The sequence below is a fragment of the Pseudoliparis swirei genome, chromosome 5, assembly GCF_029220125.1.
Source record: "Pseudoliparis swirei isolate HS2019 ecotype Mariana Trench chromosome 5, NWPU_hadal_v1, whole genome shotgun sequence".
Taxonomy (NCBI): domain Eukaryota; kingdom Metazoa; phylum Chordata; class Actinopteri; order Perciformes; family Liparidae; genus Pseudoliparis; species Pseudoliparis swirei.
This window is the reverse complement of record NC_079392.1, coordinates 4,675,080-4,702,171: the sequence shown is the minus strand read 5'-3', so window position 1 is coordinate 4,702,171 and position 27,092 is coordinate 4,675,080. Positions and strand designations below refer to the sequence as shown.

The 27,092-nt window shown below is 38.1% G+C and overlaps 1 protein-coding gene across 1 annotated transcript; it reads right to left on the bottom strand.

The window, feature by feature from the left end:
• Nucleotides 1-302: 302 nt before the first annotated feature.
• Nucleotides 303-26,769, bottom strand: tie1 (tyrosine kinase with immunoglobulin-like and EGF-like domains 1). The gene is made up of 24 exons (XM_056413852.1): nt 26,438-26,769; nt 24,920-25,216; nt 23,756-23,866; nt 23,481-23,636; nt 20,295-20,426; nt 19,293-19,433; nt 18,628-18,756; nt 17,757-17,902; nt 16,134-16,278; nt 15,892-16,050; nt 15,350-15,490; nt 12,892-13,194; nt 11,581-11,871; nt 10,211-10,404; nt 9,983-10,129; nt 9,577-9,640; nt 9,378-9,488; nt 6,931-7,121; nt 6,668-6,781; nt 5,157-5,227; nt 2,817-2,857; nt 2,628-2,724; nt 2,444-2,543; nt 303-1,298 (listed from the first exon to the last, which is right to left on the bottom strand). Exons 1-24 carry the CDS (start codon nt 26,499-26,501, stop codon nt 1,227-1,229), a joined length of 3,417 nt encoding a protein of 1,138 aa, XP_056269827.1. The 5' UTR covers nt 26,502-26,769; the 3' UTR covers nt 303-1,226.
• Between the last annotated feature and the right edge of the window lie 323 nt (nt 26,770-27,092).

Here is a 27,092-nt window from a genome sequence, read left to right as displayed (position 1 = left end):
AGACCACGTCTGACAGACAGTTTAGCGCCTGCGGTTTGTTCGTGAAGGAAACCCAGTGACAGATCAGCTCCCAGCAGCAGCGGTATCAGTGTTCCTGAACTCTGAAAGGAGACTTTGGCCCCCCCCCCCAGCATCCTGACCTGTGGTTTCCCCATCATTGCTCACTTTTAAGCAGGCCAACAACAACAACAACAACAAAAACTCAATAATCTTTGCTAACGTCAAAATCCTTAGCATCGCAGAAACTGCTGTTCATGACTTTGGTGCTAATAGAACAGCTACCGATGTGGTGATGAGTCCAGTCACCACACAAAACCTTTATTCAAGGAACCAGTAAATGAAGAAAAAATACATTCTCATATAAAAGATACATTACCATACGTTGCGTTAGCTTGCATAGTGTTAAAGATAAACTACCATGTTGGTAGCTAGCAGACTAGCTATGTATCTGCTCTGTGTTGGTAACATTTTCCAAACAACTTGTCACACATAGAGCATCTGCCGTGTTGCATTTATGTCATTTTATATCGTTGACTACATTCAATTAGGAGGCTTTGATACAAAATATATACAGTAGTAGTTACATTCACATGGCAGTGATAGGCAAACTGTAAAATACACCGATTGGCATGAATGAGGCTGCTTTAAGTGCTATACAATGTATGATCCTTCCCTCCTTTTTCTAGCAGTCTGAGATCTTGAATATGTGTGATTCACACTGTCTCCTTTTTGAATTTCATCTTCAAAAAAGAAGAAATTCCTTCTCCATTCAGACCAATGGAGGTAAGATAAAGTCCTGCGTCGACATCCCCACAGACCCTGTGGTGTTTTTAGCAAGTCACATAGCTCCTTATTTATGCTGCGTCCCCTAAAACAGTCAGAGAAAAGGGTCCAGCATTGTAACTTTGGAAACACCAAGAGGTAACAATGATGTGCCTTTTTTTTCTGGGACTGCTTTTGGAGTCATTGGGGTCCCAAAAAGGTCGGTAGGAATCTCATCGATCCGTCGAGACTTCCTCATCTCCTAACGCCTCCGATACCGCCACACACAGTGTCCTTTCACAGTCCTCCGTCTATAGCCGGGCGGCTTTGGCAGAGCGCCTGGTCCTCCTGTCGTGGCGTCGAGCGGCGGCGGCGGGGGGGTGGTGGCAGTAACGTGGCGACCGTCCTCGGGACCTGTTCCTATGGAGGCTACGTGGAACGCTCGGGTCTGGGGGGGCTGGTGGTCAGGCCTCCTCGGCCGTGGCGTCGATCCCGGCGTAGGTGAAGTTCTCAAAGAGAGCCATGTTCACGTAAGCCTGGAAGATGTACAGAAGCTGTTGTGATTCAAGAGTTTTAAAAAACATCATCATGCCGGAGCCTCATTACATATTCATGTCATTTTGCACAGACCAGATGTTCTAAATATCTGATATATTTGTGTTTTTTGCCGTAAATATTCTTCTTCTATCATAAAAATGCCATAAACAACTGATAGTTTAGTATGCCTTAAGAAAAATGTCATAAGAAATGTAATCAATTCAAACTATATCTCAAAACATTCCTGTTTACACTGGCATTTGGTTAAATGACATATTCCATGGCCTGCTTTTTATCTTCTTTTTTGGTTTATTTTTTTTATTTCTTTGATTGTGTTTATTTTATTGCACCATTTTTAACTGTGTATTGTACTTTGCTCTTTTTACTGTTGAAATGTTTTGGCCTGTTAGTGCCAAATTATTTTAATTGACTCCTGAACTGCACTTTGTGACACTTTGTCTGTGATAAGTGCAAAAAATAAATACACTTTACTTACTTATTTACTTACTAACTTATTACTTACTTACTTACTAATTTATAACTTACTTACTTACTAACTTATTATTTACTTACTAACTTATTACTTATTACATACTTACTTACTTACTAACTTATTACTTACTTTACTTAGTTATTACTTACTTACTAACTTATTACTTACTTACTAACTTATTTCTTACTTACTAACTTATTACTTACTTACTTACAAACTTATTATTTACTTCCTAACTTATTACTTACTTACTTATTACTTACTTACTTAGTTATTACTTACTTACTAACTTATTACTTAGTTACTTACTTACAAACTTATTACATACTTACTTACTTACATACTTACTAACTTATTACTTACTTACTTACTAACTTATTACATACATACTTACTTCAAGTAATAAAGAGTTCTCTGAAAAAGTCAAAGACTTACTGACTTATTACTTACTTACTTATTATTTACTTACTTATTACTTACTTACTTAATCCATGTATAGTATGCCCGAAAAAGGCATTGTACAACTCTACGAATGTCCGTGTGGCTTTAGGAATAGAGAAGCTATCCCTCCACACAACTCCTCCTAAGTATACAACAGCACATTTTGTCCTCGTCTTTCCTTTCTCCCGACGGTTTTGAATGCATCCTCACCTTCCTGGCCTCCTGCATCCGGTTGAGCTGGACGGAGACCTGGGAGAAGGGGGGTCTCTCGTAGGGCCGATCCCTCCAGCACTGTTTCATCAGCTCATAGCTGGACGGGGAACAGACGTTGATCAATAGAGTCGACCAGAGGACAGAAAGACAACGTATGCTCATTATTAGCTCAAGTACTCACATCTCGTCATCACAGTTTTTGGGTTTCTCCATCCTGAAGCCTTGGGGCAGCTTTTCATAAAGCTCGGCGCACGTCATCCCACAGTATGGTGTGCCACCTGACACGGAAAAGATAGACAATGTTTTCTTTTTTAACAATGGCGAGGAGTTTTACTATCTTGTTGCCACCACAAGCTGCATGCCCGCTTACCTAAGCTCACAATTTCCCAGAGGAGAACACCGAAAGACCACCTGGGAGAGGAAATGCAAAGACATGGAGATGTTCGTAAAGTAAACGTGGGACAAGAATAGCACCAACAAATATGGATCTAGGACTTCCTTTATTGATCATATGTCAAAAAGGCAAAGTCCTCTTTATTGTCACTTCTTCCATTTGTGCAAAGATACAGAAGATCAAAAGTATGTTTTTCTCTTTTCCAACAGGAAGTGATTGTAGTAATAATAATAATAATAAAGTAATAAAGTGCAAAACAGCTAACACAAATTTAGACAACATATAAATTCGTTCCCCGTCTCTCTCCCTATGTTTCTCTCTCTCTTCTCACTCTCTCCCCGTCTCTCTCACTTTGTTTCTCTCTCTCTTCTCACTCTCTCCCCGTCTCTCTCCCTTTGTTTCTCTCTCTCTTCTCACTCTCTCCCCGTCTCTCTCCCTTTGTTTCTCTCTCTCTTCTCACTCTCTCCCCGTCTCTCTCCCTTCGTTTCTCTCTCTCTTCTCACTCTCTCCCCATCTCTCTCCCTTTGTTTCTCTCTCTCTTCTCACTCTCTCCCCATCTCTCTCCCTTTGTTTCTCTCTCTCTTCTCACTCTCTCCCCGTCTCTCTCCCTTTGTTTCTCTTCCTGATGCTCACAACTCGCTTTGACCCTCCGGCAGAGTTCACACTTCTTCCGTTAGCTGTCCTAAACTCTTCGTGGTTGTTCTCCGCCGTGTATAAAAACAGACTCAGTCCGTCTGCTACACACAGAAAAATAATGGTTCTTAAATGGTTCTTTAAAAGGCTTTGTGGTTCTATGAAGAACCTCTTCTCCTGAAGAACCACTCTTTTTCTTTTGAGGCATATTTATAGGTACTTTGAATAACTATTTAAGGAAATGGTTCCTTAACCCTTGTGTTGCCTTCGGGTCAATTTGACCTGATTCAATGTTTCACCCTCCTGTCGCCTTCGGGTCAATATGACCCGATTCAATGTTTAACCCTCCTGTTACCTTTATATTTACTAACATATTTTACCCTTGAGGTCAATATGACCCCAGCTATTAAAATCTCCAGAAAATTATTAGAATTAATATTGTTTTCCAAGTTTAAGTGTGAGGTACTTTATGTTTGTTTGTTGACTCCCGAAAGAACACCGACATTAAACATTGAATCGGGTCAAATTGACCCGAAGGCGACAGGAGGGTTAAATATTGAATCGGGTCAAAATGACCTGAAGGCAACACAAGGGTTAAAGAACCCTGGTTTGAAAGATTCTTTGTGGAACCAGAAATGGTGCCTTAAAGAACAATTTTTTGAAGGTTCTTTGAGACACCTTTATGGGTTCTTTGAATAACTCTTTAAGGGAATGGTTCTTTAAAGAACCCTAGTTTAAAAGGTTATTTGTGGAACCAGAAATGGTGCCTTAAAAAAACATGTTCTGAAGGTTCTTTGTGACACCTTTATGGGTTCTTTGAAGAACTCTTTAAGGAAATGGTTCTTTAAAGAACCCTGGTTTGAAATGTTCTTTGTGGAACCAGAAATGGTGCCTTAAAGAACTTTTTTTTTCAGGTTCTTTGAAACACCTTTATAGGTTCTTTGAAAACATATTTATTTAAAGAAACGGTTCTTTAAAGAACCCTGGTTTGAAAAGTTCTTTGAGGAACCAGAAATGGTTCTTCTATGGCATCACTCTGAAGAACCATTTTCGGTTCCAGATGGCACCTCCATGTTTCCGTGTGTAAGGTGTACCCGAGGCTTCCTGCTTGTGCTTATCAGTTATGCAACACGAACACAACTGGTATCAGCCATGTCACTCCAACTATATGTTCACTCAGTCTGTGGTTAAAGCCACAGTGTGACACACACACACCTGTTGGGGTGAGGGCAACAGTTAAAGTCACTGTCTCTTAACTTTTAGTTTCTTTTAACTCGTCTTCTTCTGTGTTTCTTTGTGTGTAACTGTGTGTTTCTTATGTTCAATTCAATTCAGTTTTTGTTGCTGCCTGTATTTTCCAGGTCACCCTCGAAAAAGAGATGTTTTAATCTCAACGGGATCTCAATGGCTAAAAAAGGTTTAATAAAATGAAGTGTGCAAAGGAATTTATTTATTTCTTTGGTTTGGCCCGACTGAAATAAGAACAGGTGACGTTCGGTAAAAGGTTCAAATTCTAGTGATTATTGGTTCTTGATCTACTCACAGAAAAATCCCAATATCGATATTATATAAGACTAAACTAAAAAAATGTGTTAGACGTCAGCTGAGCTAAAGGAAAAAATAAAATGAAAAAAATAAATCCTAAATGATGTTTGAAGTGATGCGTCGCCGCTGTACACTCACACGTCGCTCTTGGTCGTGTACACGCTGTAGTTCAGGGACTCGATGGCCATCCAGCGTACGGGCAGCCGCCCCTGGAGAACAAGACGATCAATTAAAAACATTTCTGCTGTGTCGGCATATCGACATCAACTCATGTGAAGAGTCTGACTACGAATAATAAAACATAAACACATGAAACAGGAATACGTAAAGAACTAAAACATGCTTAAATCTGATATCTGTTATATACAGGACTGTCTCAGAAAATTAGAATATTGTGATAAAGTTCTTTATTTTCTGTAATGCAATTAAAAAAACAAAAATGTCATGCATTCTGGATTCATTACAAATCAACTGAAATATTGCAAGCCTTTTATTTTTTTTAATATTGCTGATTATGGCTTACAGCTTAAGAAAACTCTAAAATCCTATCTCATAAAATTTAAATATTTCCTCAGACCAAGTAAAAAAAAAGATTTATAACAGCTGAGTGTTTGTCAAGGCTCAGGAAACCCTTGCAGGTGTTTCGAGTTAATTAGACAATTCAAGTGATTTGTTTAATACCCTACTAGTATACTTTTTCATGATATTCTAATATTTAGAGATAGGATATTTGAGTTTTCTTAAGCTGTAAGCCATAATCAGCAATAAATCAGAATAAAAGGCTTGCAATATTTCAGTTGATTTGTAATGAATCCAGAATGCATGACATTTTTGTTTTTTTAATTGCATTACAGAAAATAAAGAACTTCATCACAATATTCTAATTTTCTGAGACAGTCCTGTATAGCATCGTATAACAACGTGGGCTTTCTTAGTATTTGGAATAAGCCAAAAGTATAATTGTTGGTAAACTATAATTACAATATTAATATATTTATTATGTGTTAATAATATACCAAAAGTATACTATATAATATACTAAAAGCATAATTTTGGTATATTATTAGCACAATATTATTAGATGTATAATGTGATTATAGTATAATCACAATGTTAATATATTTAGGATATATTTAAAATACAATAAAAATATTATTTAAGTGAACTTCCAGTCATATACTTAAATTGTACTAAGTAAAGTACAAGTTGTTCCAATTTAGCACAAAAAATATTCTTAATACACTTACTAAATAGTACTTAAATGCTAAAGTCACAGTCTCTTAACTTTTATTTTCTTTTAACTCTTGTTCTTAGTTTTTTTGTTTGTAACTTTGTGTTTTTTAAGTCGCTGCCTGCCTTGTCCAGATGACCCTCGAAAAAGAGATTTTTAATCTCAATCGGACACACCTGGTTAAACAAAGGTTTAAAAACAACAACAACAACAAAAACACACTGAATTCTGTTTCAGATCAACTCTATAGCCAACACACAATAATAATAAAAAATCCATGCAAGATATTAGTCTTCTTAGCTGACGCCAATAGCATGAATCCACTTAAATGGGAATATATTGATCACAAAATGACTGAAACAACTAGCGCCCTCTGCTGGCGGCTGGTTGTTTTCTTGTCTACGTCTCCTCCAATCACCATTGTCTTCTTAACGTAAACTTCCTCGCCACGGGACAGGCCAAAGTCTGCTATCTTCGCCACGAGGCTGTCTCCTACGAGAACATTCCTGGCTGCCAGATCCCTGTGGATGAACTAGTAAGAGAGGAGGGGGGGGGAAGCCTTTTATTAGAGACATAAAAAACCAAAGGAAAGAAAAAAAATTCAAGAAAAATGGAATGAAAAAAATGGAATGAAAAAAATTGAATGAACATGCAGCTCCAGACATCATCCACCCTGTGCACCTGTTTGTCACTTAAATAGTGCATCCCGGTTGCCACGTCGACGGCGAACTGCAGCAGCTGCTGGGACGTGAGGGTGGAAGCAGTGCCATGCTCCTTGGCAAAGGCAGGATCGGTCTCCAACACTCGACTCTTCCTCAGAAAGTCCAGAAGGTTGCCGTAGGGGGCGTATTCGATAGCTATGTACAGGTAACCTGGAGGAACACGGAGACAGAGAACCATTAGCAAGAGGAGCGTATCCTGTAAAGAACCCAAAGGACACTTCAGAAATGTCCCCTAGGTGTCCCTCGATATGAGTCGTAATGTAATGACATCACAACACACTCTCATGGTGAGTGATACAGTTAAAGCTGCTCATCAATATATCATCTACAAGCTCAGCGCCCCAACAAACTCTTGACTACACACAGAACAATAACGGTTCGTAAATGGTTCTTTAAAAGTCTTTGCGGTTCTATACGAAGAACCATCACCTACTGAGGAATCATTCTTTAGTTTGAGACACCTTTGTAGGTTATTTGAAGAACTATCTAAGGAAATGATTCTTTAAAGAACACTGGTTTGAAAGGTTCTTTGTGGAACCAGAAATGGTGCCTTAAAGAACTATTTTTTTAATGTTCATTGAGACACCTTTATAGGTTCTTTGAAGAACTCTTTAATTAAATAGTTCTTTAAAGAATCCTGGTTTCAAAGGTTCTATGTGAAACCAGAAATGGTGCCTTAAAGAACCCTTTTTGAAGGTTCTTTGGTACACCTTTATAAGTTCTTTGAAGAACTCTTGCATGAAATTGTTCTTTAAAGAACCCTGGTTTGAGAGGTTCTTTGTGGAACCAGAAATGGTGCCTTAAAGAACTATTTTTTGAATGTTCATTGAGACACCTTTATAGGTTCTTTGAAGAACTCTTGCATCAAATGGTTCTTTAAATAACCCTGGTTTGAAAGGTTCTTTATGGAACCAGAAATGGTGCCTTTAAAGAACTATTTTTTGAAGGTTCATTGAGACACCTTTATAGGTTCTTTGAAGAACTCTTTAATTAAATAGTTCTTTAAAGAACCCTGGTTTGAAAGGTTCTTTGTGGAACCAGAAATGGTTCTTCTATGGAATCACTCTGAAGAACCATTTCCGGCTCCACTCTCATCACTGAATAATGGAGGGGAACTCGAGTTAAACAACAGACGTAAACATCGTCTGTCGAGTCGAGAGCCGAGTGAAAGAGAAACCAGTCGAGAGACTGAATTAGAATGATTATCTTTCACGGCCGACTTGGTTCTGTAAATCATCCTCCCCCGTATGTTATCAATGCCTTGATCAAACAAAATAAATTACATTATTCCATGTGGTCTGTAACTACGGGAAACGGATACTCCGCGGTAAGAACTGGGGCCAAGGAAACCTTATACAAATATACACATGTTGTACATGGCACAGCGTGGACGTCTCAAACACACGTGATGGGATGCAGATGCAGAGGGATTCTGCACTGAAGGGCCTCTGGCAGGAAAGGATTCTTTAGCTGGGAGACATTCCGGTGCAGATAACTGATGACAGATGATCAGATACGAGTATCTGTTTGGATCTTAAGAAGAAGTAAACCAGTTTCTTTGTAGGACGACACACAGGGCTACAATTAGTCCAATCAGGATGGATAGAAGTAGGATTTGGCCGACGTATAGTACATCAGCATTAATCAGTCAATACTGCTCTTGAAATAACCATGTATTGGCAAATACATCGAGTCTATTTTGGAAAGTGTCCAAATAAGTTGAGTAATACATAATCCAATATGTAACTAATATACACGTCAGGCAAGACGTAGCTTAAAGTGCTATGAATAAAGTCGTAAAACTGAGCTCACATGTCAATCACAATGGTTCATCTCCATGACGATTGAACAAACTTCACCCACAGATAAAGAGAACATGTGTTATGGTTGAATGAAAGCTTGTTAGTGGACCTTAAATTGGCTGACGAATAATAAGGTTATATTATAATTATTAGCACATTACATACTTCTGATACTCCATATAGAACACACACATATATATATATACTGTATATAAATATAAATATATATATAAATATATATGAATATAAATATACAACACACATAAATAATATATACATATAAATATAAATAAATATATAAATATATTTAAATATAAATAAATATATTTATACATATTTATATATATATCATATATTATACTCTTGCCAATAAAATGTGAAAGGTGTTCACCAAATGAAAAAAAGGAATAAGTATATATATTTTACATAATGTATAGGGTCTAGACACCAGATAAGCATGTTAAGGTGACATACAGTCTTCATATCACAATCTTCCTTAACGGCCTAGTCATCGTCGTCATCATAACCATCCATATTACTTCAAAAGTCACGAATTAGAAAGCTCATCAATACCAGTAAAGGCCACTAGGTGCTGCTCACCCACCTCTGTTCTCACAGGCTCCGATCAGGTTGATGATGTTCGGATGCTGGCCCAGTTTACACAGAACCTCCAGCTCGCCTGCAAAGTCCCGGTGGTCATTCTCTGAGGCAAACTCTGCAAGAAGATCATCACGCAGAGCGTCATCAGATAAAAGTGTGTGATGCATGTGCAATATCTCGATGTGTGTGTGCCAAAAAGTGACCTTTCAGCATCTTGATGGCTGCGCTCATTTTGTTGCCGTCCTTCTTGATCATGGCTTTGATGACCTGGTTTGAGAGACTGTCGTTAGAGTCAATGTTTCACTGAGTGAATGAAGGATTAAAAAAAATATTTAGAAAGTATATTTAGAGCTTAACGCACAGAGTCCGGGTCCCCCCCCCACTGACTGATTCAGTCATCCCCAGCACAATGTCCTTGTAACTCTTCACTTTAAATACACCTGTCACTTTAAACTGACATATTTACACTGGTTAAAGTTCTGAGACCGGCCTGTCTGTGCACTTTATCCGATATTTATATTCTTAATTTTCGCATTGCGTTGATTTTGACAAATTCCTAGTATGTAAGAACAAAAATGTCAATATACGGTTCTGGTTCTGATGTAACACCTGGCCGAAGTTGCCCTCTCCAATGACGTCTTCAAACTTGATGTCCTCCCACTCCAGGATGGGATAGGTCAGGGGCTCCGGTGTCGGTTTGGGCCTCCGTGTCAGGGTCAGAGTTCCCGAGTTGAACTGCAGGATGGTCTCCTCACCCTGCGAGGGTATAAACAGTATCAAGCTCTGCGATAAATACAATGTTAAAGTTCTTTGTGAATACACAATGTGTCTCCTTACGGATCCAGACTGGTAGGTGAAGGTGCGCCGGCGGCTGAGCATCGTCTTGCGGATGAAGAAGAGAGCCAACAGCGCCAGCAGGATGGTGACGCAGGTGACGGTTACCGAGCCCACCACGGCCACCAGCAGCTGGTAGTTGTCCCCGGCGGGCCTCCCGGCCACACCCTGGGTGGTCGGGGGCAAACTCTTAAGGCCTTTTTAAAAAAAATTATTTTAAAGGGATCGAGAGGGACAAGATGGAAGATGGAGAAAAAAAACAAATAGGGGGGGGGGGGGGGGTGGAGATGGTTTTCAGACAGAAAAGATAAATATACTGTCTATGTGGTTTTTATTCTAGAACTCTTTCCCTGTGTGGGTGGTCCCCTTCAGTGCCACCTGGGAAAAAAGCCCATTAGCCAGGAGTGCAGACATGTTCCACTGGGAGCTACTTTTAGATTGATTAATTTGGGGGAAATAAAGCTATAAAAAAGTTATTTATGTCAGTACACTGGATTATCCATTTGCTCTCCTGAAGGTTTCTTCCCTTTTTTTCGGCGTGAATTTTTTTAAATTCTTTTTCTTGGGATTTTTTTCCAGATCAGATGTGAGGTCAAAGGTCAGGGATGTGGTCCGTGTACAGGTTGCAAAGCCCTCAGAGGCAAATTCGTGATGTAATTTGTGATGTTGGGCAATATAAAATGAACTGAATTGATTTGAAATGGTCCATAGATAAGAAATATGAAAGAAAAAGCAAGTAAGATAAAGTAAATTGACACTGGGTTGAAATTATTGTTGTGATATTGGGCTGTATAATATACATTTAATTTAATTTAATTAATTCTCTTAATGCAGTAATTCAACTTTTAAAAAAATCTATATTTTTACGCAAACTTTGCTGGTCTAACGTCACCAATATTTAATGTTATTATTTACCAAATGTAATTAGAAAGGCTGTCATAGGAGTTTAAATGAATTAAACATTATCAACATGTGAGTTTCAGTAACAGTGGATAGAAAGTTGATCGACTTATGGTATTCTTAAAGTTTGGCTTTCTTTTTTCTTATTTTTTTCTTATTTTTTCTTTGTCTTCTTTGACTGTCAACTTTTATTTAGCTATCTATACATTCATGTATTTATTTTCTGATTTATTTCAGTATTTATTTACACTTTTATTTAAAATATTTTTTATTGATTTTGCAAACAGGAATGATGAAAAATACCACCTCCAAAAAGAGTTTGACTTTCTTGAAGAAATGCTACTTTCTTGATTCTTGATGTTCTGAGTTTGTACTCGTGGTTAAATTCATTTTTTGCAAGTCGCTTTGGATAAAAGCGTTAGCTAAACGACATGTGATGTCATGTGATGTAACAATAACGTCCTCCTCCTCACCGTCCCCTTGGGTCATCGCCTGAACAATCTTGCTCCACTCTCCCGGCACTTTGGAGAACGCCCTGACTCTGAACTGGTAGAGCGTGCTGCCGTTGAGCGCCGTCACGTCTTTGGCGGTCTTGTTTCCGTCGTCCGTGTCCACCCAAGGGTGCGGCGTCCCTCGGCCCACCGGCTGATACTCGATGATGTATTTGACGATGCCTCCGTTGGGGTCTTCGGGGGGCTGCCATCTCACCTGGATGGCCGACGTGGACAAGGGCAGGGCCTGGATGTTGCGTGGGGATGACGGACCTGAGAGGGGCAGAGATTATCACAGTTAGGGAAGAACCATCACTGACTGGAGAACCATTCTTTTGTGGAACCAGAAATTGTATCTTAAAAAACTAATTTGTACGGTTCTTTGAGATACTTTTTTAGGTTCTTTGAAGAACTATTTAAGGAAATAGTATTTTAAAGAACACTTTTTTGAAGGTTCTTTTAGACACCATTATAGGTTATTTGAATAACTATTTAAGGAAATGGTTCTTTAAAGAACCCTGGTTTGAAAGGTTCTTTGTGGAACCTGAAATGGTGCCTTAAAGACATTTTTTTTGAAGGTTCTTTGAGACACCATTATAGGTTATTTGAAGAACTATTTAAGGAAATGGTTCTTTAAAGAACCCTAGTTTGAAAGGTTCTTTGCGGAACCAGAAATGGTGCCTTACAGAACCATTTTTGAGGGTTCTTTGAGACATCTTTATAGGTTCTTTGAAGAACTATTTAAGGAAATGGTTCTTTAAAGAACCCTGGTTTGAAAGGTTCTTTGCGGAACCAGAAATGGTGCCTTACAGAACCATTTTTGAGGGTTCTTTGAGACAACTTTATAGGTTCTTTGAAGAACTATTTAAGGAAATGGTTCTTTAAAGAACCCTGGTTTGAAAAGGTTCTTTGTGGAACCAGAAATGGTGCCTTAAAGAACCATTTTCTGAAGGTTCTTTGAGAGACCTTGATAGGTTATTTCTAGAACTATTTAAGGAAATGATTCTTTAAAGAACCCTGGTTTGAAAGGTTTGTGGAACTAAAAATAGTTCTTCTATGGCATCACTCTGAAGAACCATTTTCTGGTCCAGAAGGCGTCTTCATTTTTCTGTGTGTACCTCAGTCAAAAAACATCTACAACCAGATGAACCTTTTAAAAAAGAAAATCATTTAAAATGTAAATATTTTTCGAGATCTCTCGTTTGGCCATAAAACCCTGTCAACCCTGTAAATGCATTTTATCAACCGCATTTAATATCCTGCAACATTCTAACAGCTAGAGTCTCTAGTTACCCTGGCTGTTGATGCGGAACAGGTAGGGCTTGGAGGGCGGCCCCTGGCTGCCACAGTTGATGAGGCGCACCACCACCGCGTAGTCCTGCTGGTACTTCATGTTGTGGAACTTTGTGGAGAGCACAGTGAGCAGGGTGGTCTCCTCCAGCAGCTTCTCACTCGCGGGCGGAGGCCCGAAGAGACGCACTAAAAAGCCACTGGCCGTGCCGGCGTTAACGCCGTTGTTGGCGGGCAGCCGCCAGCGCACGGTGGCATTGCGGCCTTCCACCGAGCTGATGTCAATCTCAGGTTGAACTGTGGGCTCTGCAGCGACAGAGAACACAGGATATATATATACATACATGTATACAGGACTGTCTCAGAAAATTAGAATATTGTGATGAAGTTCTTTATTTTCTGTAATGCAATTAAAAAAACAAAAATGTCATGCATTCTGGATTCATTACAAATCAACTGAAATATTGCAAGCCTTTTATTCTGATTTATTGCTGATTATGGCTTACAGCTTAAGAAAACTCAAATATCCTATCTCTAAATATTAGAATATCATGAAAAAGTATACTAGTAGGGTATTAAACAAATCACTTGAATTGTCTAATTAACTCGAAACACCTGCAAGGGTTTCCTGAGCCTTGACAAACACTCAGCTGTTATAAATCTTTTTTTTTACTTGGTCTGAGGAAATATTAAAATTTTATGAGATAGGATTTTAGAGTTTTCTTAAGCTGTAAGCCATAATCAGCAATATTAAAAGAATAAAAGGCTTGCAATATTTCAGTTGATTTGTAATGAATCCAGAATGCATGACATTTTTGTTTTTTTAATTGCATTACAGAAAATAAAGAACTTTATCACAATATTCTAATTTTCTGAGACAGTCCTGTATATATGTATATATAAATATATATGTATACATATATATATATTAGGGCTGTGAAACGATTAAACATTTTTAATCGGGTTAATCACAGGTTTTTGTGGATTAATCATGATTAATCACATATTACCGATATTCTCGGTATATTTTGTGAGAACATAGAGATTTATGACAAAAGACGGATATATACATTTATACATTCTTCTATACAATGGTGGTGCAACTCAGCAGTTATTTAGCAGTTTTCTTCCATATGGAACATTAATACATCTTCATCCTAAACAGAATGTTTAACCCTCCTGTTACCTTTCGGGTCCATTTGACCCCATTCAATGTTTAATGTCGGTGTTCTTTGGGGTCAATTTGACCCCAGGCTGTTTTTCACTGTGTCAAACATATCAGAAATATCAACTTTTTTATTTATTTAAAGGGCTATTTAGGTAGTCAACAAACAAACATAAAGTACCTCACACTTAAACTTGGGAAACAATATTAATTCTAATAATTTTCTGGAGGTTTTAATTGCTGGGGTCAAATTGACCCCGAGGGTAAAATATGTTCGTAAATGTAAAGGTAACAGGAGGGTTAAACAGAGCATTTTTCTCTTGTTTGTCAACCATTAACTCCACCATGATACAATCTAAAGGTGGACAGATTGACAAGTGACTTTTTTTTTGCTCGGTCCCGATGCGCGCGCACGGAGCTCTGTGGCGCGCCAGACGGAGATCGATAAGTGTTAACGCAACGCGTAGAGACAGAGATGACATGCTGCTGTGGAGATACGATCAACAACAGACGTTTAGTTTAATAAAAGAACAAAGACGTGCTATAGAGAACATGTCAGGGGGCGAGCCAATCTTTTTAATGTCATGCGATCTACCGACACTACGCCGCGATCGACTGGCAGGTCGCGATCGACGTGTTGAGACCCTGATCTACAGGAAGTAAAAGTCGTAACAAGGTTTCCGTAGGTGAACCTGCGGAAGGATCATTACCGATGAACAGACCGTCTGCATGAGAGCGGACAGAGTTCAGATTGAAGTGGTGGATTGGAAGCTCATTTTGCAAGTGACTTTTTTTTCGTCCCAACGACCAACAACAGACGGATTGGAAGCTCATTCTGCGCATGCGTTAAATGCGTAAAAAAAAAACTAGTTAAACCTGTAATTGGATTAACTGAGTTAACGCGTTATTTTTCACAGCACTAATATATATATATATATATATATATATATATGTATATATGTATATACAGTATATATCTTCTGTTTATATATATATACATGTACATATATATATGTACATATATATATTAATATGTATATATGTATGTATATATATTTCCTGTTTACATAAATATACAAATAGATATACATATATATGCATATTTGTTCCCAAGCAAGATTTCCCGATAAAGAATATGAATGTTCAGTGTGTGTGTGTGTGTGTGTGTGTGTGTGTGTGTGTGTGTGTGTGTGTGTGTGTGTGTGTGTGTGTGTGTGTGTGTGTGTGTGTGTGTGTGTGTGTGTGTGTGTGTGTGTGTGTGTGTGTGTGGGGTCCCAGTTATCAGTGGAGTCTCACCTGGACAATCGGTCTCCATGATGGCCTCCGGCCCCGGGGCCCCCTCTCCGCCTTCCCCAGAGCGACTCAGCTGGACGCGGACGCGGTAGCGTGTGGAGGGCTCCAGGTTCATCAGCGTGATCAGCTCCTTGTCACTATACACTGAAGGAAAGTGGACGTAGGAAACGCTGTTAACATAACATTATGTATCGATTTACGTAATATTACTTATATGTTGTAAAAGATGTTAAGAGAAAAAAAATAGTATAAAACTGTAAACATGCAGTGTATCGTAGATATTATAATGGTGTTTCTTATGAATGCATTTTATTTATTTTGGTTTGTCCTGGCCAACTTTTTTAGATATACTGTACGTAATATTACTTATATGTTATATGATACGTTTTTGAGAAAGAAAAAAACAGTATAAAACTGTAAACCTGCAGTGTATCGTAAACATGATAAGGGTGTTTCTTATGAATGCATTTTATTTATTTTAATTTGTCTCCGCCAGCTTTTTCCCCCCGATTTTTCCGTAATATTACTTTTGAATGATATCCCACCTATGATGGAGGACCAGGAGTCTCCGTTCTCCACGGGCTTGTAGAGGAGCCTGGTGGAGACGATGGGGCCGTCTCCTCTGTGGGAATCCACGGGCATCACCAGCAGCTGCTTGCTCATTTTCTCCAGCAGTTTGGGAGCAGTAGTGGGAACCGGGGGCTCTGAGCAGACACAGAAAACTAGTTTAAAATGTAGATTTTGTATATCTGTCATATCTTCACTTATTCCTTTTATTTCTCCAGACCTTTAATGGTGAGGTTGAACTTGCGCGAGTCCTGGCCTCCATTAGTGGACACCCGGCACTCCCACAGCCCCCCTTGTTGAGCAGTGAGACGAGGGATTTCAAACAGGGCCGTGCTCTTATTTGAGTCCATGACAGTCCGAGAAGCCTGAGAGTTAAAAAAACACAAAACATTCAATACAATGCAACGCAAGGGGGAAAACCAAGGGGGGGGGGGGGTGTATTATTGCTGCTGCTACATGAAGAATTATTAAGGTGCTATCTGGAACCGAAAATGGTTCTTCAGAGTGATGCCATAGAAAAAACATTTCCTAAAATAGTTCTTCAGAGAACCTATAAAGGTGTCTCAAAGAACCTTCAGAAAATTGTCCTTTAAGGCACCATTTCTGGTTCCACAAAGAACCTTTCAAACCAGGGTTCTTTAAAGAACCATTTCCTGAAATAGTTCTTCAAATAACCTAAAAAAAGTGTCTCAAAGAACCTTAAAAATTAGTTTTTTAAGATACAATTTCCGGTTCCACAAAGAACCTTTCAAACCAGGGTTCTTTAAAGAACCATTTCCTGAAATAGTTCTTCAAATAACCTATAAAGGTTCCTCAAACAAAAGAATGGTTCTTCAGTAGGTGATGGTTCCTCGTAGAACCACAAAGCCTTTGAAAGAACCATTTAAGAACCATTATTTTTCTGTGTGTAAGAACTTCCTAACTCTCTAGAACTTTCTTTGTTCCTGTGTGAAATCCGGTACATTTCTTTATCAGATTGTTTCTATTATCATAGAAACTGTTTCAAAGCACGGAAAAGGAATAACGAAGAAATTAGTTCAATTCACTTCTCGGCGACACGTGGTAACGGCCGCGCTGTAAAGTGATATTGCCTTATCTGATCGGGCCATTGTGTTGTTGACTTCCTCTGAACTTGACTCAACCTTGTAATCGTCAGCCCAAAACTTAAAGGCACAGTACAATTTAACTTTATTCTTTATCTGAAGCCACAGCACTAGGTAAGTATGCTAGTACCTTAGCTGAGCATGAAGACAGGGAATCAGGTAGCCAATAGCTCTTCATAAAGTATTCAAAAAAATCTGCCTTATCAGCAACTAGAGATCTCGCTACAACCCTGGATGTTATTTACTAAAAAAAAATCCAAAATGTTGGATTTTTTTTCAGCACGTTTTTTTAATTCATTTGTAACAAAAATTAAAAGGTTGCTGACTTTTTTGGTGAAATATTATTGAAAAAAATGGCCGATATAATAAGCAGCCATTTTGGAAACCGCGATACGAGAGCACCCTGTCCCTGTGAGGCCTTGTATTGAATCTCTACCTTACTACCTTTGATTTATACCTAAACTTTATACAAGCTGTGCATTTGCTGCATGTTAAAGCTATCCGAAAGCAGCAGTTCTCTTTTTTAATTCACAACTTTTTATTTTATTTTGATTTAGCATCTTTCTGAGGGTCATGTTTTATGAGTCATATTCTGGTTGTGTGTGTTCCTTGCAGTGTGTTTCTTGTCTGTTGCGTCTATTGTTGTCCGTATGAATGTTTTGTGTTAAATGAGTTTCCCCACTGGGAATTAATAAAGTTTTCTAATCTAATCTGAGATATTTTGGGGTCGGTCTTCCGACCTTGAGGACGGTGCTGTCCAACTTCCGCAGCTCAATGCTGTTGTGGCTGGGCAGCGGGTTGCCGGTGGCCGAACACAAGATCTTGGGGCTGGAGTTCAGATTCCACTCCAGATTACTATCCAGATCCAAGATCTGTGGGGCCCGGTCTGAACATGGAGAGAGAGAGAGAGAGAGAGAGAGAGAGAGAGGTATGGAAAAAGAGATTGAATAAAAGACAATGTGGAAAGTGACAGAAGAATTTGTTTGACTTTTTATTTAGCAAAAGCAGAAGTGTATTTAAAATGCATCTACTTCATATTTCCCACAAGAAGAAAAATGCCGGCACCTAGTTAGAGCATTTAAATTGTCAAAACTTAAAAATATAGGGGAAACAAATGGTTGTAGACTCGAGGATTACAAGTAATTTAATTAAACCATTTCACCGGACAGGGTTTCATTGGGGTTCTGTCACAAGTAATTAAAGTAAGTAAGCCAGTAAGTATGTAAGTAAAAAATAAGTATGTAAGAAAGTATGAAAGTAAGTAAGTAAGTATGTAAGTATGAAAGTAAGTAAGTATGAAAGTAAGTAAGTATTTAAGTAAGTATGAAAGTAAGTATGAAAGTAAGTAAGTATGAAAGTAAGTATGTAAGTATGAGTGTAAGTAAGTAAGTATGTAAATAAGTAAGTAAGTAGGGTTTATTTATTTTTTGCACTTATCTCAGACAAAGTGTCACAGGGTTGTGCAGTTCAGTAGTAAATTAAAACAATTTGGCAATAACAGACCAAAACTTTTCAACAGTTGAAAGATTAAAGTACACTGTAAAAGATGATGCAATAAAAAACACAATAAAACAAATGAGAAGGATATACATATGATGTGAGGACACCCACCAGACTTCTCACAGTTCTGCCCCCTCCACCCTGTGGGACACTGGCAGCCACTGAAGCGGTTGCAAACGCCTCCGTTCTGGCATTTACAGCTCAGCCTGCAGTCCGGTCCGTACATGTCGTTATCGCAGTCTGAAAATAGACACACACAAGGGTAAAAACATGTTATCAAACCATGTGCATATTCAGGCACGCGCACACATAGACCCCGAGTGGTGCTCAAGCACCTCCCCTTTAGCCCTGGATGAGAAAACTGCCCCTTTTTCTGGAGACACATTTTTTCTTCATTTATCAGTATTGAAGAATAAAAATGACTTTCTCTGTCAGCAAATTCCCTCCAAATGTGTTTTGAAATCTGACGGGGCTTATTTAAAACAATTTTTACATGACTACCCATTAGCCAATCAGAACGCTTGTACTGCCGTTGCCATGTAATAATTCATATTTATTCATAAGGAAAATGTAAACTAGCTGTCTAATCCTGCCCAGAGGAGACGGAGGTCGAGGACCGCATGATTAGTGTCATGCTGCTTGTGTTTCAACTCTGTCAGAAAACATTTTTGGCGATGGGTGCCCTTTTTTTTGTTTTTTTTACCTTCCCCCCAAAATGTCTGTGCCCGTGCATATTACTTTAATTCAAAACACAAAGCTGATGAAGCGACGCTCACCTTTCTCACAGCGGCTCCCAAACCAGCCGCTGGCGCAGGAGCAGCCGTAAGGGTCCGGCAGGCAGAACTGAAGGCCCTTGCATTTCAGCTCCGAGCCACACGACTCCTGGCAGTTACGGCCAAACATTCCTTCTCTGCAGGCTGCGAACCGTCAGAGAAACACAAATTAACAAGTGTGTTTATCTAAATTCCTTGAGTTGTACTGTATCGAGCCAAAACACCACGGAGAACAGAGGAACTTTAGTCCGCCGGTGTCCTCGTCTGGAACCCAAATATTTGATTTATATGGTTGTATTTGATTGCATTGTTATGAGAAAAATAATGATGTTTAGCCACAGGTCTTACCGCAATGCTGTATCGATGTGATGTTGATCTTATGTCTGCCATTAAAATGCAATTTTAAAAATTGATACAATTTGGATCAATATAGCCGGATTAGTTTAACCTAGCGCACATGTGTTTGATACCATAGGGTAATAAATCAAATCCAAGACAATGGGTTGTTTTGTTTAGCGTTATGTTTTATATTATTGTTAGATAATTACCTTTGGCTTATGCTTTTATAAGTTAAAACACAGTGACATTTAAATAAAAAAATATATATATATTTCTTTGGGAGTTTTTCCTGATCCGATGTGAGGTCAAAGGTCAGGGATGTCGTATGTGTAAAGATTTTAAAGCCCGCCGAGGAAAATTCGTAATTTGTGATATTGAGCTATACAAAATAAACTGAATATAATTTGATTGCTAAACATGGTAAGCATTAAACATGGTAATTAGGGTTATATTTTCACTAACCCTAAGCATGCTGACATTCATATTCATAATAATAATTCAAAATAAAATAAAATAAAAAAATGATTATGTAAATGCAGTAAAAACAAATGTTATGTTATACCCATCTGTCTCTCTCCCATACACACACACACACACACACACACACACACACACACACACACACACACACGTACAGTATCGTGCCGCATTGAGAGCACCACAGACCTGTCTCACAGCGCGTCCCCATGAATCCCGGAGGACAGATACAGTCTCCGTCCACATCGTGACACACTCCGCCGTTGAGACACTCCGGACAGTCCTTGTCGCAGTTAGGTCCCCACTTCTTACCGGGACAATCTACGGAGAAAACAAGTGTTCCTTCCTTTAAAAAAAGCATATGTGAATATATGTGAGTACATGTTTTTTTGCCTGCTCGCACAATTCAAGTTTTCAGCTTTCAGTCTATTGAACAAAAAGCTAAAAAAGGGATTAAAAGAAGATGTATTTTTATTGTAGGAGTCTAATTTTGGAACAATGTTAAAATGGATGTCAGAATGGTCAACTCATTCTTGGTTTTCAAAAGGATTATTTATAAAACAATTTTTGAGGGTTATAAGTGTGATTACAACATATGTATATGGAAGATGTATGTGGATATATATATACAAATAATGCTTATATATTCGTATCCTAAATTATAATAATCAAATAAATCAGAAAATTAATAAAAAATAAAGAAAAATAAAAAATAAAAATTATATATATATATATTTTTAATTATTTTTCTATAAAGAAAAATAAAGCAAAAAATAATAAAGAAAATAGAAAATGATATACATATTTTTAAAATTGTTTCTTTATTTTATATTAATTTTGAGATTTATTTGATTATAATAATTTAGGATAGGAATATATAAGCATTTTTTGCTTCTACTGTACCTATACCTTTTCAGTCTTTCTGTTTTGTATATTATATATAAAGAATATTATTGGTTTAAGGTTTAAGGTTTTTTATTTGCCATCTGTGCCTAGACCAGCAGTCCAGACACATCGGAATTATTTTTGCAGTGTATTGCAATGATTGACTGAATAAAATACACAACAACAACAAAATACACAACAACCCTGCATGATTTTCTGAGTGCAGCAGTTGATAATCGTAGACAATGCAGACATGCACTGTATTTAATAACATAAAAAAAGACCATATCACTTTTTGATTTGTAATGTATTTGCATTGTATTTTACAAAGTTGTTTTGTCGTTCTTCCTCAGGCTTCTTCTTTTTTTTCCTGTTCTAATGCGAGACCTTCCTGGGACATAGAATGTCGTATGTTGTACAGACTATACAGATGTCGCCTATATACAGGACTGTCTCAGAAAATTAGAATATTGTGATAAAGTTCTTTATTTTCTGTAATGCAATTAAAAAAACAAAAATGTCATGCATTCTGGATTCATTACAAATCAACTGAAATATTGCAAGCCTTTTATTCTTTTAATATTGCTGATTATGGTTTACAGCTTAAGAAAACTCAAATATCCTATCTCTAAATATTAGAATATCATGAAAAAGTATACTAGTAGGGTATTAAACAAATCACTTGAATCGTCTAATTAACTCGAAACACCTGGAAACACATTTTCAAATGTTTGATTTTGTTTTGCTGTTATAAATCTTTTTTTTTTACTTGGTCTGAGGAAATATTCAAATTTTATGAGATAGGATTTTAGAGTTTTCTTAAGCTGTAAGCCATAATCAGCAATATTAAAAGAATAAAAGGCTTGCAATATTTCAGTTGATTTGTAATGAATCCAGAATGCATGACATTTTTGTTTTTTTAATTGCATTACAGAAAATAAAGAACTTTATCACAATATTCTAATTTTCTGAGACAGTCCTGTATATGTTTTATTGACTATACAAGTCTCGTGAAATAGTAAAGAGGTTGAACCATGCAGTAATATAAGCTGAAAAAACAGATCCACTGCATCTGTTGGAGAGAGCGCTGAGAGGGGAGAGCAGGTGGAGGGTGGAGATGGTGCTGCTGTCTCTTTACAACCCGGAGCTACAGGAAATGAAACTAACACATGCTGTGGCGTTTATGTAACTCTGTAACGCTTCATTCTGGTCACATGACATCTATTCTTCTGTCCACCCTGGAGAGGGATCCTCCTCTGTTGCTCTGCTGAAAGGTTTCTTCACTTTTTATTCCTATGAAAGTTTTTCTTTTGGGGAGTTTTCTCCTGATCCGATGTGAGGTCAAAGGTCAGGGATGCCGTATGTGTACAGATTGTAAAGCCCTCTGAGGCTAATTCGGACTTTGTGACATTGGGCTGTACAAAATGAACTGAATTGTAACTGAACTGTCTCAATAAAATGCATTTTATTTTCAAGCTTGAATTTGTGAGGCTCAAAAACAACTTAATGCCGTTGTAAATTAGTGTAAAATGTGTTTATTTGCCTTCTTCCTAAGAGTTTGATACCATTCGCATGTGTCTGTTGTTAGCTTAGCTTAGCAGACTGAAAACGAGGTATCTCGTATAAAAACAAGAATTTGTGGTCACGCCGGTTGTTATGTGACTATTTTGTGGCTGAGCGCAGTGAGCGTGAGTCTTCTTCTCAGGTTTAAATGAATGAACTCACGATGAGACGTGTAACACAAAGGTTTCTTTTGATGTTTTCACTGTTTTCTGCTCTGATTGACATTTCTGGATAATATAAAGTCCATCTATAAGCTTCTTTCCCCGCACCATAATCTTCCTTTTTAATTTTATGTTACAAGTGCGATTTTCGTGACGTGTTTATTTCTTAGTTTATTAACCGGAGCCCCCGTTAGCTAATGCCTTAGCGGCTAATCTTCCTGGGGTCCACAGAAAGGACGACATGTAATACACATAAACATGCAAAAACACGACGTAAAAACAAACAGTTAAAAAACAGTACAAACAGAACAATAAATAGATTAATAAAGTGGACTAGGATGTATATATTTTGCAGTACATCAGTAATTTAAACAAAAAAAGATCAGATGGCTACAAAAGGGCGGGAAAATGTCAAGGAGTAAATATCAAGTGGTTGATGCCTTCAATTGTTGTTTTTTTTGTGACAAAATATTACCTGTATGAGATATATGATGAGGTAGTAAATTCCAAGAAATAATTGCACGAACAATAACTGTAGATTTGAGGAGTTTTGTTCTCGGGGTTGGAGGTACATCACGTGACCTAAACTAGCGTTCCTTGTGTGATGGTTACGTCTGTTACATGTATGTTGTAACAGTGAGGCTGAGAAACTGTACGATGGTCTCTTAGTAAATGGAATACACAATCTGACCCTGATGGGTGGCCATTGTTGTGTGTGTGTGTTTGTTTTTTAATTCCAAGATTTAGATTTAGATGTTTTACAAACCTCTGACAATGAGCCTCATCCAGGCGCCCTGGATGGGGATGTCTCCCACGTAGCTGGCGCTGTAGATGCCTTGATTGGCGAAATCTGCGTTCTCCACCGAGAGCACGGCCGTGCGGTTGACCATGTCGTTCCAGTGAGTCATATAATAGTAGTTTCCTACACACAGAAAATAAAACATCCAGGGCGTGATTTTTAAAGTCAATTTTCATTCTTTTTTTTGTGTGCAAAAGTTAGAAGGAGAGTAAACGTCTTGTTGTCGAGCAGGATGGACTTACCGTTGTACTTCCAGGTCACGTCTCTCTTCTGGGAGCTGAGCAGCTGCATGCTGAGGTGAACCGTCTCCCCTTTGTTGGCAGTCAGTGTCAAGTGTGTCGGGACAAAATTAGCTGGAAGGGAACCCAGAAAACACAAAGTTATGATCCAACGCCGACGTAAGAAAACCGTAGAGGACGAATAATCCAGTTGTAGTTTTGGTCGGTTAAAAACTCATGCACACGGAAAAATATATTTTTTAAATGGTTCTTTAAAAGGCTTTGTGGTTCTACGAAGAACCATCACCTACTGAAGAACCATTGTTTCGTTTAAGACACCTTTAGAGGTTCTTTGAAGAACTATTTAAGGAAATGGTTCTTTAAAGAACCCTGGTTTGAAAGGTTCTTTGTGGAAGCAGGAATTTTGCCTTTAAGAACAATTTGGTTAAGGTTCTTTGAGACACCTTTATGGGTTCTTTAAATAACCATTTCCTTAAATAGTTCTTCAAAGAACCCTGGTTTGAAAGGTTCTTTGTGGAACCAAACATGGTTTCTTAAAGAACCATTTTTTGAAGGTTATTTGAGACACCTTTATAGGTTCTTGAAAGATAACTCTTTATGGAAATGGTTCTTTAAAGAACCCTGGTTTGAAAGGTTCTTTGTGGAACCAAATATGATGTCTTTAAGAAAAAAATGTTTGCGGTTCTTTGAGACACCTTTATAGGTTCTTTGAAGAACTATTTAAAGAAATGGTTCTTTAAAGAACCATGGTTGGAAATGTTATTTGTGGAACCAAACATGGTTACTTAAAGAACCATTTTTGAAGGTTCTTTGATATGCCATTATAGGTTCTTTAAAGATAACTCTTTAAGGACATGGTTCTTTAAATAACCCTGGTTTGAAAGGTTCTTTGTAGAACCAGAAACGGTGCCTTAAAGAACCATTTTTAGAAGGTTCTTTGAGATGTCGTTATAGGTTCTTAAATTTTCATTTGAGACACCTTTAAAGGTTCTTTGAAGAACTATTTAAGAAAATGGTTCTTTCAAGAACCCTGGTTTAAAAGGTTCTTTGTGGAACCAAAAATGGTTCTTCTATGGCATCACTCTGAAGAACTATTTTCGGTTTCAGATGGCACCTTCATTTTTCTGCAGTCTCTCTTATTTTCTTCTTACGAGTGCCTGAACCCACCTCTGCCAAAGTTATTGATCATCGTGGCCGTCTCCAGCGGGGGAACCTCCTGGGTGGATTCGCAGTAGAAGATGCCGATGTGACCCAGATCTCGGAAGTCTCTGGCCACCGCCTCCCTGTTCCGGGGCTTGTGTACTTTGAAATGTGGTTTCTTGGGGAAGATGAGGATCTTATTGTCTTTCTTGATGTCCAGCTCCACCTGGTCGGGGTTGCGCTCTCCATTGATACAAGAGATGGAGAAGTGGTTGACGTTGGTGACCTCCGCCGTGGATATCATCGTCAAGTCGATCACAGCATCTGCATCGTGTTTGAAACATGAGGAAAGTTATACTTCAGGCAATCTGGCCAATTTTAACATTACAAATGGAAAATAAATGCAACAGAATTTATTGTTGCATAGTGTCCTGAATAACATACTAAAAGTCCTGAGAAATTACTGTTGCGGAAAAAGGTTAAATATGCAAAAATCCAAGATGGCCGCCATAAATACACAATGTCTTATATTTCCACTTTTAGAAGAGACATTTAAATGATTTAAAATACTAGGACACATTTTTTGGACATAATGAATCATTTAGAATATGTTAGTAATAGTATATTAGTAGACATAAGAAGCTTGAATTGATTATGAGACTTTTTTTCACGTTCATATACATATATGAAAACCTTGTAAGTTAATGACAGTAATGTTATTAAAATATCTGCTGTAGGTTTCAATAGAAACGAGAGTATGATGATACATAGTGTGGTTTGAAAGATTAAAGTAAAAAGTTTGACTTTCAGAAATTCATTTAAATACACCTGACACAGTTTACGCAAAAAAATGCCAAAAACATTACAGTGCCGTAAGAGTCAGTATGAATCTCATAGTTTATTCATTATGAAAGAGACTTTTTGACTTGCAACATGTTACACACACACATCTGAGATTTTGAAAGAAGAAGAAGAATGGGAAGAAGAAGAAGAATGAGGAGAAGAAAGAGAAGAAGGAGAACAAGAACAAGCAGAAGCAGAACAAGAAGGTGAAGAACAAGAACAAAAAAGAACAAGAAAAGATGGAGAAGGAGAACAAAAACAAGAAGAAGAACAAGAAGGAGAAGAACAGGAAGAAGAAGAATCAGAAGAAGAAGAAGAACCAGAAGAAGAAAAAAAAAAGAAGAAATATCAGAAAAAGAAGAAGTATCAGAAACGAAGAAGAAGAAGAAGAAGAAGAAGAAGAAGTGTGTGTCCATCATTCCTTCTCTCTGGTATTTAAGCCCAGATCCTCAGAACAATGACAGGAAACATGGATGAGCTCCTGTTTTCCCAAAGGGTTCAGACATGCACACTCTAAACTCTCTGAGGGAGTTTATGACTATGAATAAGTATTTATCAAATGAATCAACAAGCACTTCGTGTAGACTCAAGAGGGGAATTGTTTTAACTTCATACACAAAACGAAAATAACGGACAATTTGATGTGTTTGCTCCTAAAGAGCGATACCCAAATAAACCCTTAAAATACGAGTTCCCCCTTACCTGATACGTCAAGGAAGCAAAATACAAACACCCACAGAATCCTCATGGTATTTATAATCCTCATTGGGAACAAGTTGTCGTTTGTAAATATTTTTTCACGGGAAAAAGTTGTACATCCAAAGACGGCGACGCTGCGTCACGACGAGCGGCGGTGCGCCTTTTTACGCATAACGAGGGCGAATAAAAACCAGAGCTCCTCCAGTCCAGCTGCAAAAAGAACTTCAGCGATGACTCCAGGAGAGCTTTTTTTCAGAGGTGGTGTAGCACCGCACCGTCACCATGAGTACAGAGTTGGACTCTTCGGGTAGAAGCTCAGCTTTCTCGCGGAGGGAAAGGAAGGAAGAGCGTCACCAGACAGCGGATGACTGCTGGCTCCACACCTCCCGACCCGAGTGCTTCAGCCGAGTTATGAGTTTAAACGTTGTCACTTGATGTTCCGACACACTGCCAACCACCGTGATTATCCATGCATACAGTTAATGATGCGATATATTAGACGACTTAAACACATATACTCTATTTTACGATAGAATAGTTTTAATTATATTGGCTAAAGATGTCTTTGTACTTCTAGAATTGTGACAGAAATAGTATATTTACCATTTTTGGTTCCACAAAGAACCTTTCAAACCAGGGTCTCCATTTAACCTTCAGC